The following is a 14061-nucleotide window of genomic DNA, read 5'->3' as shown; positions in this document are numbered from 1 at the left end:
ACATGATCAATACTGCTGACATATACCCAGGAACTACACATACATAAATTAAAAAAAAATTATATGAACAATCCTGAAGAGGTCAAAGGGCTCTCAATATTATGGCCCTCGACTCACAGTAACTTGTATAATTTAATACATGAAAAACAAGGACACGGAGCTTGGGAGCAGACATAGGAAATTGTTTTGTGATTTTCTTCATTTTGATTGTATTGCTTTCCTGTCTTCAGGAGGAAAGACTTTGACTTCAAAAGTAACAAAATATTTGAGAAGAGAATTTACATCCTTCAGTTCTAAATGGTATTCTTGGGCGATTTTCTCAGCAGTCCATGTTTCTGGAGAGAGTTTATGGTTATTGAGAAGGGTCAATGCTTCCACAACAGTAATCTTGCCTTTGGGAATGTCCATGATATTCTTATTAAAGTGATTTCCTATCGGCAGTCTGAATTCCTTTGGTTCTTGCTGTTGTACAACATCTTTTACCTGGAACCAAAAAAAGAAAAGGCTTTAGAATAAAATATTTACATCTTCCATGACTCTTAAGTCTATACTATTTCTTTTCAAATAAACGCATACATACTTCCTCAAACTTTGCTTTTTCACTGTACTTCTCTTTTCCTAACTATAGCTCGCCATAACTAAGCCTCTATAAAACTGCAACTGAATGCACAGCATGAGATCACAGCCATTGAGCATTACTGACCCAAAAATGTGAGACCCTAAGTGCCCTAAAATCCAAAACTTCTGAACTCCACCATGACGTCCCAAGTAGAAAATGCCACATCTAACTTCCTGTGATGGTCAGCAGTCAAAATGCAGGTGCACTAAGAATAAGGCATCAATTCGCCTTCAAGATTTTATGTTGTATACAAAATACAAACAAATTTCATGATTAAATTTGGACCCTACCACAACGATGCTTCATAATAAAAATATATACAACTATTCGAAAATGAAATCTGTGAGACTTCTGGTCCTAAGCAGTCCAGTTAAGGAAACCTCAGCTTGTATATGAAAAGAATGAGAACTGATTAGATTAACATTACAGCTGCTCCAAAGAGCTGCATTCTATCAGAGCTGTAACAGCTTACTTGTGAACTGTCTTCCATCCTTCCCTCACCGATGAGCTGTTACCTAGACGTGTAAGATGCTTCTGGTCAGTGTTATCACAGCAAAAGACAGCACATGCATGCACATGCACTCGAAAGGGTGTGCACACATTCACTCATATCCGTACTGTGAGACTTGGTCTGTGCATCACAGGCATCCACCGGTAGGTGGATCTCTGTGAGTTCCCATCTAAGCTTAAGCCTTTGTGCCTACAACCTAAGCTGGGCCCAGGGATTCTCTCTTTCTTTTCATTTTGAACCATACCTGCCTACACCACTTCTAGGCTAACATCTATATATTTCTTCTATTCTCTCTCTCTCTCCCACTCCCTTTTCTTCAATGACTCCCCAAAGCCCTCCTGATAAATCTAAAATTCCTTGGCATGTACTTCATGATGCAGCCATCACTCCAAGTTCCCTTCACTCTCCCCCTGTCGCATACCCTCTAAGCAGTCTCCCACACTCGCTCATTCTACACCCATGTTCCCACTTGAGTCTCAGGCACTCACTCTCTTACTCTTTCACCTCCTAAATCTCAAAGTGTCTCTCATCTTCCAACCAGGTACACCCACCTTCCGCCCCATACATACAGACCTGACCTTTCCATTCAGTATTTCAGATTAATCACTTGCCACCAAAAAAAATTTTTTTAAATAAAATTTAACATTCTCTTTCCATTTAGTAGAAAGGCAGAAAAAAGTTACAAATTCCACAGAAACATAAAATATTAAGAAAAAAAAGAAACTGGAAAACTACTTCCTACCAGAAATAATAATTAGCTATGTCAGCAGCTAGAAAATAAAAATCGCTCATTTCCCCATGTAGTAAAATGAGGGGAAGAAAATTTCTACTTAATAACAACTTTCTCTTTTCCTCAAAGACTAAACAATTAGAAGATCTTTACCTTTTTCTAGTTAAACTGTGAATATAATCAAATCTAAACAAGGCTTACTAAACAATTTGATTGCCAAGTTCATTTAGAGGGAAGTAATTTGAGAAGAGACAAGAAGCTTTTTTAGGTTATAACAGTCACCAGGATGTGTCACACCTCTTTATTGAGATAGTATGGGTCTAGAAGAAACAAAACCAAACAGCACCACTAAGTCTATAAACGGAAGTCAGAAAATCAGTAAGTAAATTACATAGGTGACTGACACCTATTCAAAGAGGTTAAACTGACCACTTCTATAGTCTAAATACCAAGTGCAATATCAAGTGTCTTTACACAAAAATCACACACACACACACACACACACACACACACACACACACACAAACCCATGCATGGCATAAATGAGAAAACCTAGTTCCAAATATTGCTCAGTTTAAAAATAATACATTATGGCCATCAATCAATGTATCTTTCTGTGTGAGAATCTAATAGTAACTGAATCCTACACTCACTACTAAATTATGAGTATTTTATAAGTAGTTGCAATTGCAGTCTTTTGATTAGTATTAGATAATACAAAAAAAAAATAATGCAAAAAAAAAAAAAAAACCTTTGAGGGTTGTGGCTGGTACATCCTCTTCATTTAATCTAACTCTTCACCTTCCAGACTGCAACTTCAATTCACACTACAAGCCCAGGTTAAACTTCACTTCCTTAGAAGCAGTTCCTCATCTTCCCCGGCCTGTAATTATACTATAGTTGTACAGCTGCTCATCTGCTAATGTCTGTGGACCCCAACGTATCACTGGCCTCAGAGAGTAAGACCATGGTCTGTTGTGACCACTACACGTAACACTTACACCTGACACGTGAGACATGCCCACCATCCCAGCATACTATATTAACTTACATATAATAACACATATCCTGTCGGGACATATCCTCAAAAATACAAACATGCCCCCACAAAACCCCAACACTGAGGCTGTCATTAAGAGCGTCTTAATTTACAGGATATGAAAATAGCTCTCAAAGTATTATTTGTCACTCAGCTAACCACTAAAAAGTGCCATAACCAAACCCTACAACGTTTGCAACAAACAATTCACACAGGCTCATTCAATCAATCCCTTCACAGGTATTTCGGTCTACCCTAAGTATCTAACAAGCCAAACCCTGCTTCTAGCTCTCTATGCTCTACACTGACCACCGCTCCACACACACTTTGCACTTTGACCCGTTGCCCTCTTTTTCTTGATCACTTCCTCAGATCTCCAAAATAAACTGCTGACTTAATTAACGCACACATTACCCGCAAAGAAGGCACCGGATCTTTGGAATCGACATATACATCTCTTAGTAATGACAACAGCTTGTTATCTTTCCTAGAAACTTCTTCTTCGATTTCTGGATACTCTAAGGAAAGAAAAAAAAAGGCCATAATATATATTTTTTAAAAAGAAAAAATTCTCTAAAATCGTAAACACGTATGACAATATTAAATTAAACAATTATCTGGACATCTAGGGGTAAACACTAGGGCGAGATTCTGCATGCATCCCGCGCAGACTCCTTGAGGGAGCGCGGGCTGCCTTGGGCTCCGGGATTCCTTCCAGCCGCCACCACCCGGGGCCCGCGCGGGGACGACCTCAATGTCACCGGAGGCCTAGGAGGGCGGCACTCACGACTCAGGTGCTCCTGCAGGAGGCCGCGGGTGGAACGGTGCTTGGGTGCCATGGAAGGCTTCCTCTTGCTGATCTCCCGCTCCGCTCGCTGTTCCACGTTGAAGTTCCTGAAGGCGCGGGTCACGCGAGCCCCCATCTCTACAACATGATGCCCTTAGTTCACTACGCACGTGGGGAGACACCGGCGCGGGTGACCTCTGTGCTCGCGGAGCATGCGCACACGAGGGGTCAGGCACCCGTAAAGCGCCGAGGGTGCGCTCGTCGCCCCCTGGCGGCCGGGAGGACACACGCTGGACTCCGTTCCTCCCCTCCCCGGCCTCCCCCTCCCCCCGCAAGGGCGCGTGCGCAGACATCTGTGGGCGTTGCCAGGGACGCCCGCTGGCGACTCAGGAGGTTGAGTTGACCCCACCGTTGCAAATTATCTCGAGTAGCTGAAGTCAGGAACCGAGATCTTCCAACTTCCTCAGAGGGCAGAGCGCAAGGTCAAGGTTCTGAGTTTACCTGCCCATGTTTTTGAGAGACGAAAATTGAGAATATTTGTTCTCAGCCGCTCTTGCTATTTTCCTGTCCCTTGCCTGGTGCATTTCTGAGCCAATTTTGTTTTGGTTTTGTTTGTCTGTTTTAACTCTTTCAATATCTTCGCATACCATTTTCCCGTCACTCTGTCCCTAATGCTATGAATTTTAGGCTTTCCTCCCCCTTCTCTCATTCGTGTTACTAACTTGGCGTACTTCTCCATAAGCACCGAATCACGCCGCTCCCATTTCTCAGCTATGCTGCCTCTCTCAGTCTCAGAAATCTTGGGTAACAGTGTATTGGGGGGAGGGAGGGGCTTTAACGGTGTATTTGGAAAAAAAAAGGTTACATATTCTATCTTCCTTTCCCCTCCTTTTTCCAAACCCTTGTCTCTTCCTTTTCATTTCTGAAAGGATTCAATGTGATTGAGCCATACGTTTTTAAAGACCACCAGCAAAAAAATAAGTTTCCAAATTAATAATATTTCTCCCAGACCGTGGCTGTGAAATCTATTTAAGATTTTATCCTGGTTGATTAGATCAATAGATTGGTTGTGTCTAACCAATTTAAAGCAAAAATTAGGGGGAGGGAGTTAATTTTTTAAACGACTATTAGGAAAACACTAAAAGGGTAAAGTTCTCACCGTTAAAACCGTGTTGAATGAGTTAATGTGTTAGTTATCCTGAAGGTGGCAGTCTGCTCCAAGGTTTCCATCTGAGAGCTTTTAAACAAGTTCATAATTGGGTGAACTTTTTTAAACCAATTTCTCTAGGTGCCAAGAAATGTTCCTTAGCCTCATTGAGTCTGCTGTGTGCTTTAGGAATTATAGAAGCAATTCCACTCACTGCCTGCTAAAGTATTTTAGAAGTGAAAAATCTTATTTTCATGTGAGTCCATCAAACTTAGGGTAACATGAAAGTAACCTTACACAGGAGTTTCAAGTGAGTCCAGGACAGCAGATAGTACAATATTAATGATTTGTGAGTTTCTACACACCGGCAAATCTTGGATTTGACACTGAAAGAGACATCCTCAGGTGAACCTACGGCTTTATCTAGCCTTGGCCTGGGGTTGCTCAGACCCTTAAAGACCAAAACAAGGCAGACAGGCTCCAGCATAATCCACCTTTGGCTATCTTACTTTGGCAATCAAAATGGAAATAAATCCTGGACCATAAGTGCATAATTTCAGCTCTTTTTGTCAAAACACAAAATAACAGGAGGTGTGAACTTACAATTTTCCCTCTGGCTTCTGTTTAAGGGTTGAAAGCAGATCCTCAAGGGAAGTCAGAACAATAATGGACGATAGCGATGAGCCACAGGTATTGCCAAAACAGGAAAATGCTAGGTTTTTGAAGAGACATTTTCCTTTGCTTTCTTTCATACTGTGTGCCCAAATGGTGCTAGAATAAAGCAGGTGTTTACACTAAGTTCAGTTTCAATTGCTGACTAACATGCTCTTCCGTGTGATGGTGTTATGGAACCCAGGAAGGCTAGAACATCAGTAGGAATTACATCAAGTGTTTAAAATGCCATCTGCCTTTGCCTGGCACTCACAGCAGTAATACTCATCAGGCAGATCCTACAAGCTTCCCTCACTGTAGTGTAGAAGTTTCCTCCTGGTTGAAACCTCAAGCAGGAGGGATGCTTATGAGACTCAGGAAGTCACAGAGCTCACAAGTTTGGGAAAACTGAAGTCTGCTTGATTAAAGAAGCCCACTCAGTAGTGCCAGGGAGAGGAGGCTTGGAGTTGAAGAGCTGCCTGAACGTCAGACAGAGAGCTCCAGCATTGCTTCATTGGTGAATTGTCATCCAGATTGGAGTGGGCTTCTTAGTGAAGTAGCTCCCTATGAGAAACCCCTGTTCCTCTAATGTATCCCAATGAGTAACACCCAATAAATCCACTAGCTTTCCAAGTTGGACTCTGGTGGAATTATTATTTTATCCATTCATTGGTTCCCTAGCTAAAGTTAGTAGACATTTATTCACATCTTCCCAAGAAGCATCTGTCACAGGATACTCATCCTCCTCAGTTCTTCTCTCTGCCTCGACTCACCATTACACGCTTCTTCCTTGCAACATTCTTTAATGCCCTACAAGGCATTTTAGAACCGACACTCAGGAAACAGGTGACTCAAGCTTCAAGGCATACCCTAAAAGTGTTATAGTGAACAAATTTCAGCTGTTCATGGGTCTCAGAAATGACATCCTCATGGGGTATTGATGTTGAAAGAGAACCTCTCTAAAATCTGTACTACATCCCAGGAGTCAACAGACTTGTAAGAGCCCAATTCACATTATTTCTGAGCCTTTAAGTTTGACCAGTTTTATAGAGACATGAAGTTACTTGTTTGTCAAACTTGGAACTGGGGTCCGGGGGACCCAGACTCCAAGCCAAAATGTATTAGTCTTTTTGCAGATCTAGTACTCAAACTGAGAAAATATGAATCTTTTAAATCACACTGACAAGAAACACAGCTCTCAGCTCAAAAGAAATATGATATAATGAGTCAAATATGAATGACCATAGTTTGGGAATATAGATTCAGGTTGTCCTAAACAACATGATGTAGTGTGGAAGTAGGTATATGAACTTTTCATACGCACAGAACAAAGGAATCATAAATTAATGCATTTACCAAATATACTTGTGGAACATCAGGTAGGCAGGTTACAGCAGAATAGAAAAAGCTCTGTTATAGGTCTCAAATGCTATCTGATGAAACCTTACACTTTTGGTTTGGAAACGTAAGTAGTCTGTTAATACAGTCAGATAGCTGAAAGGTTATTAGATTAGACCCTTAAGGTGAATGATAAATGGATACTCATAAGAATAAAGATAAACTGAAATAACTTTGGCCCTTGTATTAACTACTCATCACATTATTGTGACAAAATTACCTGATAAAAGCAGCTTAAAGGGCTGTTTGTTTTGGTTTACAGTTCAAGGCTATACAGATGATCAGGGCAGGGAAAGCAAAGTAGCAAAACTGAGGCAGCTGGTCACTTTGCCTTTGTATTCAGGAAGCAAAAACAAACAAACAAACAAACAAAAAAACCCTGGTGCTCATCTTGCATTCTTCTTGTTTAGATCATGCTCCAAACCCATGAAATAATGTCACTCACATTTAGAGTAGGCTTTCCCATTGCAAGGAGCCCTATCAATATAGGTAGGCCCCTCAGGTTAGGCTTGCCTCTGGTGATTGTAAGTTTTCTCAAGTTGACAGCCAAGAGCCATCCCAAGTGTACCCATGATCAATTTGACACCATAATTATCACACCACTTGTAAGTCACAACAGTTTATCTCTTGTCCCCATAGACCCATGGCCATCTCATAAAATACATTTAGTCCAACTTCTAAAGTCCTCAGAATCTTTAACAATCCCCAAACTATTCAATAGTTCAAATGCAGCGTCCGTTCTGAAACTCAAGTAGTCTCTTAACTCTGAGTAACTATAACATCAAAACACCAGTTACAAACTCTCAATATGCGGTGTCACAGAGTAAGCAGCTCCACTACAAATGAGAGAGACGGGAGCATAGGAAGGAAGGAAGGAGTGAGCAAGAGCAAGATCAAAAATCGAGTAGGGCAAACATCAAATCCTGCAGCTCCATGTTTGGCATCTGGGGCATGTGATGGAATCATCTGTGCTCTAAAGGGCTAGGGTGTACCACCTCTCTGCCTGTGGCACACCCACACAGTACTAGCATCTCTAGCATTCTGGATGTTTCACTGTAGCATAGACTCTGCCTTCGTATCTTCCTGCACTGGCCTCGTGGGGCTTCTTGGTAAAGGCTCTACCTCTGTTACATACTGCTTGGTCTCTGAGGCTGTGTGAAACCTTGGTGCAGGCCAATATAACTTCACATCTTTCTTCCCATCAAAAGCAGTACATGAATGATACTACCAAGTCCACCTTTAGCTATAGCCTAGCCTCCTTGGATCAGAGTTGTATGGCCCTCTACATGTTAATTCCAGGAAAACCATTCCCTAAGGGATTGTTTTTCAGTAGAGAATACTTTCATTAGCATTAGTTCACTCTCTCACCTTTCAAATGAATTTGAATTTGGGGATGATGGCACCTTTCATGGGTAGGATCTTGCCCTCAAGCTCTTTAATGAAAAAAATATATATTTTCTCAGATCCCTTGTCTGCAATTAAAAAAAATTCTTTGTTGTTTTAATTATTTCTGTATGAGTCTTTGTGGGGCTATTTGTGTGTGAGTGCAGGTGCCTGCAAAGGCCAAAAGATGATGTCTGATCCCCTGGAAAAGGAGGTACAGGCAGTTTTAAGCCACACAATGTGCCAGGACCTGAATTCTGCAAGAGCCATACACACTCTTATCTCTCCAGTCTTTGTTTGTAACATCAAACTCACTCTGTTCTCCATCAAAACCATAGTTAGAAAATATAGTTTTGTTCCTTTTCTTGTTCTATATCACAATAAACCTGGTCAGAACAGTAAACAATATGCATGCCAAAGGCTGAGTGCTATCCTGTTCTGAAATTTACTGCATCAAACAACTTAGTCCCTTAATTTTCAGTTCAGCCTCGCTGAAGCTATCAGGATATGGGCAGTGTACAAGCAGTTTCTTTGCCATAATATAACAGGATTGGCCATGAGCCCAGTTCCTGAAAGCATCCTTGTTCCCTCTGAAACCTCGTCGTTTGGGCTGCTGCTCATGTTCCTTTTGACATGCCTATGTAGGCATATTGCTTTTGTGCACTTTGTAAATGTTATCCTTGTGTTATTCAAATGCTGATTTCTCTGCCCTCATATGTTGTTTAATCTGGGCATGGCATTGTAACGCTTATGTCAAGAATCCCTGTCTCAAGTTTGTATAAACAATTCTTTCCATTTAGACTTTGCCTTGTCAATAAATGCTGATTACCCAATGGCTGGGCAAAAGAGAGAAGAGGTTGGGACTTGTATCAGCCAAGAAAGAGAGTGAGGAGGGGAGATTCAGATTGTCTACAAGAAGGAGGGAGAAAAGAATTTATAGAGTTTAGCTAAAGAATGGAAGGCCATAAATGCAAGTGTTATGGAGATCTTGGCTGGAAGGTAGCCAGATTAGCTTAGGAGTTAAGATAGATCATTTAACCGCACATGTATTGAGATCAAGCTTGAAACTAAATTTCAGTCTCTCTGTGTCATTATTGGGAACTAGCTAGGATAAAGAAATACACCCACTGTATTAAATGTATTTATATTTAACATTATATTTTTTATTTCATTATTATTCAACATTATTGATATTTTTATATTTAATTATTATTTATATTTAACATTAAATGTATTTATAGTTAACATTTATATATAACATGTATTTATATCAAAAAAATAACATTTACATGCCTGTTTTCCAAATTCCCCTCAGAGTGGCTTATTGAGTTCTGTTTATGGTATTCTAGGTCTTTTCTTGCCTCAAGTTCCAAATATTCCCACATTCTTCCCCTAAGTCAGTTTCAAGAACCGCAGCAATGACCCAGCTCTTGTTATGAGGTTCCCATATTAGTTACTTTTAATGTTGATTTTACCAAAACAACTTAAGGAAGTAGAGTTTTATTCCCATTCCCAGATATATGTTTTATCATGGGAAGAAGACATGGTGGCAGGAGTGTGAAGCTGGCGATATCACATCCACAAATCAGATAAATGAGTGATCAGCTCATTTTCATTTCATTCAGGATCTTAGCCCTTGGAATAGTGTCAACCACATTTACAGAGGGGCTTCCCACCTCCATAAGCCCAATCTAAGAATTACCCCCAGACATGCCCAGGGAATCATCATTTTCTAGGTGATTCTAGATTCTGTGAAGTTATAATTTGGTAACCAACATTGCTCTAAATAAACATTCCAACTCACCACAATCACAAAATTTTAGTCAGCCAATCCATCATATAGAATCTTCAATTTAGGAATGATTTTTTCCCCTGGGAACTTCAGTTCACACTTAGAATTCTCAACTGGCATTTATGCTCACATGCATGCACTGGAGTTACTGTAGTCCTAACTGTTACCATTGTATTAGATACCTTTTGTTGCTAGCAAGTTATCACAAAAGAATAGCTTCAAACAAATAACTTAGTACCTTACTTTTCTAGAGGTCAGAGTCCCAAAGAAATCTGTTGAGGATAAAATCAAGGTGTTGGCAGACTTTTATTCTTCCAAGAAAAATTAGGCATGCATGGTGGGTAGAATCAAAGTTCATTGCATATCTGACTGAAAATGTCAAAGCAAAAACTATCATGACTTCTTTCTTGATATAAAATTCAAATAATCCAAAGTACATTTAAGTATAATAAATACATGTAAAAAGACAATTGAATAGCAAGCTACCCAACCTATGAGTTGAAAAACATAATGATCAAAACATTTTATTGACTATGATAACAAAACTACTCTGCAACTCCCAAAAATGTGCAGAATGCAAATGAAACAAACCACAGATTTTGTTAAAGAACTCAAGGAATCTTTGGGTGTCTAAACTAAGATCCAGTGTTGCTGCCTCAACAGTGAAAAGCATCCATTCATGTAAGAGTTCATTCATAAATTCAATCGACTTCTTATTTCTTACTTTTATAATTCAGGTGGTCTTTCCATGTAGCCCAGACTGGTCTGGAATTCTCAATCCTCCTAGATTTATCTTCAAAATGCCAGTAGGCATGAACCACCATGCACACTCAGTATACTTTCCCCTGGTGTTACTATAGGGTTTTCTTTAAATTTGTCTGTGTGTGTGTGTGTGTGTGTGTGTGTGTGTGTGTGTGTGTGTTGGGGGGCTGGTTTGAATATGCTTGGTCCAGGGAGTGGCACTATTGGCAGAGACCTTATTGGAGGAGGTATGTCACTGTGGAGGTGGGGCGTTGAGGTAATATTCTCAAGCTCTGCCCAGTGTGAGACACAGTTGTCTTCTTCTGGTTGACTTCAGTACAAGATGTAGAACTCTCAGCTCCTCCAATGCCATGCCTGCATGGACCCTGCTATACTTCCTACCATGATGATAATGGGCAGAACTTCGGAACCTGTAAGCCAGCCCCAATTAAATGTTGTGTTTTATAAGAGCTGCTTTGGTCATGGTGTTTCTTCACAGCAATGGAAACTCTAAGACTATAAGTAACATTTTACTATTAATGCTTAGGTTTGATTAGTCTTTGAACTTGTAGAAATTAATATTTTTAGATTGATACTAATATAATAATAAATATAATTTTAGATTGATATATTATTATTGCAGTATTCTCTTACAATCCTTTGATGCCCTCTTCTGAGTTGGTCCCTGAACCTTGGGAAGAGAGGATGTGGATACAGATGCCCCATTTCTGCTGAGCACTGCACAGACTCCTTTTTTCTGCATTTTACTTGAGCTTCTGCATTAGTCGTCACCCACTGCACAAAGAAATGTCTCTGATGAGGTCTGAGAGGTACACTAATTTATGGGTAGTTAGACATAAAGTTGATGGATAGTTTGATAATATGTTTATTACTAGGAGTAGGTTTACTCCTGCACCTTGTGAACTCACAATCGTGGCTTCCTGAGAGATTTTTAGTTCTAGGCATGTGATTCCTCCTGTGGCATTGGCCTTACATTCAATATTCCAAAGGTGTGGTGGTTTGAATTAGTGTGACCAACACAGACTCTATGCTTGGATGCTTGGGCATAAGGAGTGGTACTATTAGTAGGTGTGACTTTGTCGGAGGAAGTATGTCATTGTGGAAGCAAGGCTTTGAGGTGTTATATGCTCTAGCTATGCAAGGTATAACATAGTCTCTTTCTGCTGCCTGGAGATCAAGATGTTGGACTCTCTGTTCCTTCTCCAGCACTATGCCTGCCTGGATGCTGCCATGCTTCCTACCATAACGATAATGAGCTGAACCTCAGAACCTTTGAGTTTATTTATTATTTTATTATTATTATTATTATTATTATTATTTATTTTCCTTTATAAAAGTTTCTGAAGTCATGTTGTCTCTTCACAGAAATAGAAACTCTTAGTAAGACAAATGGTATTTCAGTAGGTAGCTTGACAGTTTGATGTTGTTTTTAAAGTGGTGGAAGGTACTCTAAGCAATACATAAAGCATCCTTGCATGTTTTCCTTAGAATGGTTTTCTGTCTTCAACTCTACTGTTATAGAAACAATTCTCCCTTCTATTCTGAAACCTGCCCTGTTGATTAATTTCCCCTCTCTATTTGTCTCTGAGAATCACACACAGCCTATTGTTACGCTTTAGTGGACATACATGCCTTCCAGAGGTCATTTCTGTTAGATGTGACTTTGTGAACCATGGGAAAGGAGGCAAGAGTGATAGGTCAAATTCTCTAATGTCCAGTGATCTTGGGTATAGATGGAACCACGCCTCAGTGAGCTAAACAACAAAAGTGTGATGGTAACTATCTACTGTTTTAAACTTCTGCAGGAAATGAATGCAGCAAGATGTCTGGAAAGTAATGTTGGGGATCAAGTGAGTAGTGGGGTTAGAGGCAGGTGAATAGAAAGAGAGAAACAGGGAGACTGGCTAAAGTCTCCACAGGTCATGTGGTAGAAGACTTTAAATATAGGACTATGGAGTTTGGTTTTTATTCTCCACGGGTGAAAGTCTCTTGACTGGAAATTAGGGAGTTGTACACATCTCTTAGCAAGATAATTGGTACCTACATAATGTACGGTTTCCAAGAGAAAGCCCTGGTGTGATGCTATTACTGTCCATTTGAGAGGTAAGTAGTTTTCCCGTTTTTCCTAAGGCATATCTATTTAATTAAAGGTTTTTGGGGAAAAGCTGTTTAAATATGCCTTTGATTGTATCTAGACAAATAGCAATCGAAGTATAGATAGTAGGATTGGTGATTAAAGGCTGGAGCATAAAACAGTCATTTTAGTGTTGTTATACCACTCCACATAATTAGTGCTTTAAAGGGAGCTGGAGACTGAAAAGAAGCTTGGGATGTATAAGTACAACCATGATGGATTGAAATTTCCTGCCAAAGATGAGTAAAATACCAATTCTCATTACAGACCTCAACAGGTGATTAAAAAAAATTGTGTGATTGTGACTGTGTGTGTGTGTGTGTGTGTGTGTGTGTGTGAGAGAGAGAGCGAGAGAGAGAGAGAGAGAGAGAGAGAGAGAGAGAGAATGTGTGTGTCTGGACATTTTAAAATACACTTGAAGATACAAATCTAAAGATAATTATTGCCCTTCCACCTCTGCCTGGTCCTTTGGGCTGGGGCAGACACAGAGTTGGTCTGCTCCTGTCCTGTGGAGATACTGAATCCTGAGTCATCCTAGAGGAGCCATTGCACTCAGAGCAGCCAACACAGAGTTAGTTGGTCTGCTCCTGTGGAGATATTGAATCATGAGCCATCCTAGAGGAGCCACTGAACTCAGAGCAGCAGACAGCAAGGTGGTTTCACTTGGGAGACATCATATCCTGAGCCATCCTAGAGGAACCACTGCACCCAGAGCAGAAGGATTTCCAGGTCCAAGTGGTGGCCTGAGTCCCAGGAGTTCTTCCACCCAAGAGATTAGGATCATAAGACCAAGAGACATCTGGATTCTGAGGAGCTCTGCAACAAGCAAGATAACTGGAAATACAGACTCCAGTCTTTCACAGTGAGGGCAGGTAACACTAGAGTTAACCAAATGGGAAAAGGCAAGTGCAAGAACATAAGCAACAGAAACCAAAGTTTCTTGGCATCATCAGTACCCAGTTCTCCCAATATAGCAAGCCCTGGACACCCCATCACACCGGAAAAGCAGGATTCAGAATTAAAATCACTTCTCATGATGATGATAGAGGATTATAAGAAGGAATTAAGTAACTCCCTTAAAGAAATACAGGAGAGTACAAGTAAACAG

The 14061-nt window shown here is 40.4% G+C and overlaps 1 protein-coding gene across 1 annotated transcript; it reads right to left on the bottom strand.

Moving 5' to 3' along the window:
• Nucleotides 1-184: 184 nt before the first annotated feature.
• Nucleotides 185-3875, bottom strand: Ndufaf4 (NADH:ubiquinone oxidoreductase complex assembly factor 4). Its single transcript, XM_028781061.1, has 3 exons — nucleotides 3687-3875; nucleotides 3314-3417; nucleotides 185-483 (listed from the first exon to the last, which is right to left on the bottom strand). Exons 1-3 carry the CDS (start codon nucleotides 3820-3822, stop codon nucleotides 199-201), a joined length of 525 nt encoding a protein of 174 aa, XP_028636894.1. The 5' UTR covers nucleotides 3823-3875; the 3' UTR covers nucleotides 185-198.
• Between the last annotated feature and the right edge of the window lie 10186 nt (nucleotides 3876-14061).

The sequence above is a fragment of the Grammomys surdaster genome, unplaced genomic scaffold (assembly GCF_004785775.1).
Source record: "Grammomys surdaster isolate TR1022 unplaced genomic scaffold, NIH_TR_1.0 97, whole genome shotgun sequence".
Classification (NCBI taxonomy): Eukaryota; Metazoa; Chordata; class Mammalia; order Rodentia; family Muridae; genus Grammomys; species Grammomys surdaster.
Note: the sequence above shows the minus strand (reverse complement) of the source record. Positions and strands in the feature narration are given on the sequence as shown.

Bases quoted from the DNA above. Each gene is read 5' to 3' on its own strand.
- Ndufaf4 (XM_028781061.1), bottom strand. From the start codon at position 3,822: ATGGGGGCTCGCGTGACCCGCGCCTTCAGGAACTTCAACGTGGAACAG. The intron at 3,418-3,686 runs GTGAGTGCCGCC...TTCTTTCCTTAG, and splicing joins CCTGCAGGAGCACCTGAGTC to AGTATCCAGAAATCGAAGAA. The intron at 484-3,313 runs GTAATGTGTGCG...TTTTGGTTCCAG, and splicing joins ATCCGGTGCCTTCTTTGCGG to GTAAAAGATGTTGTACAACA.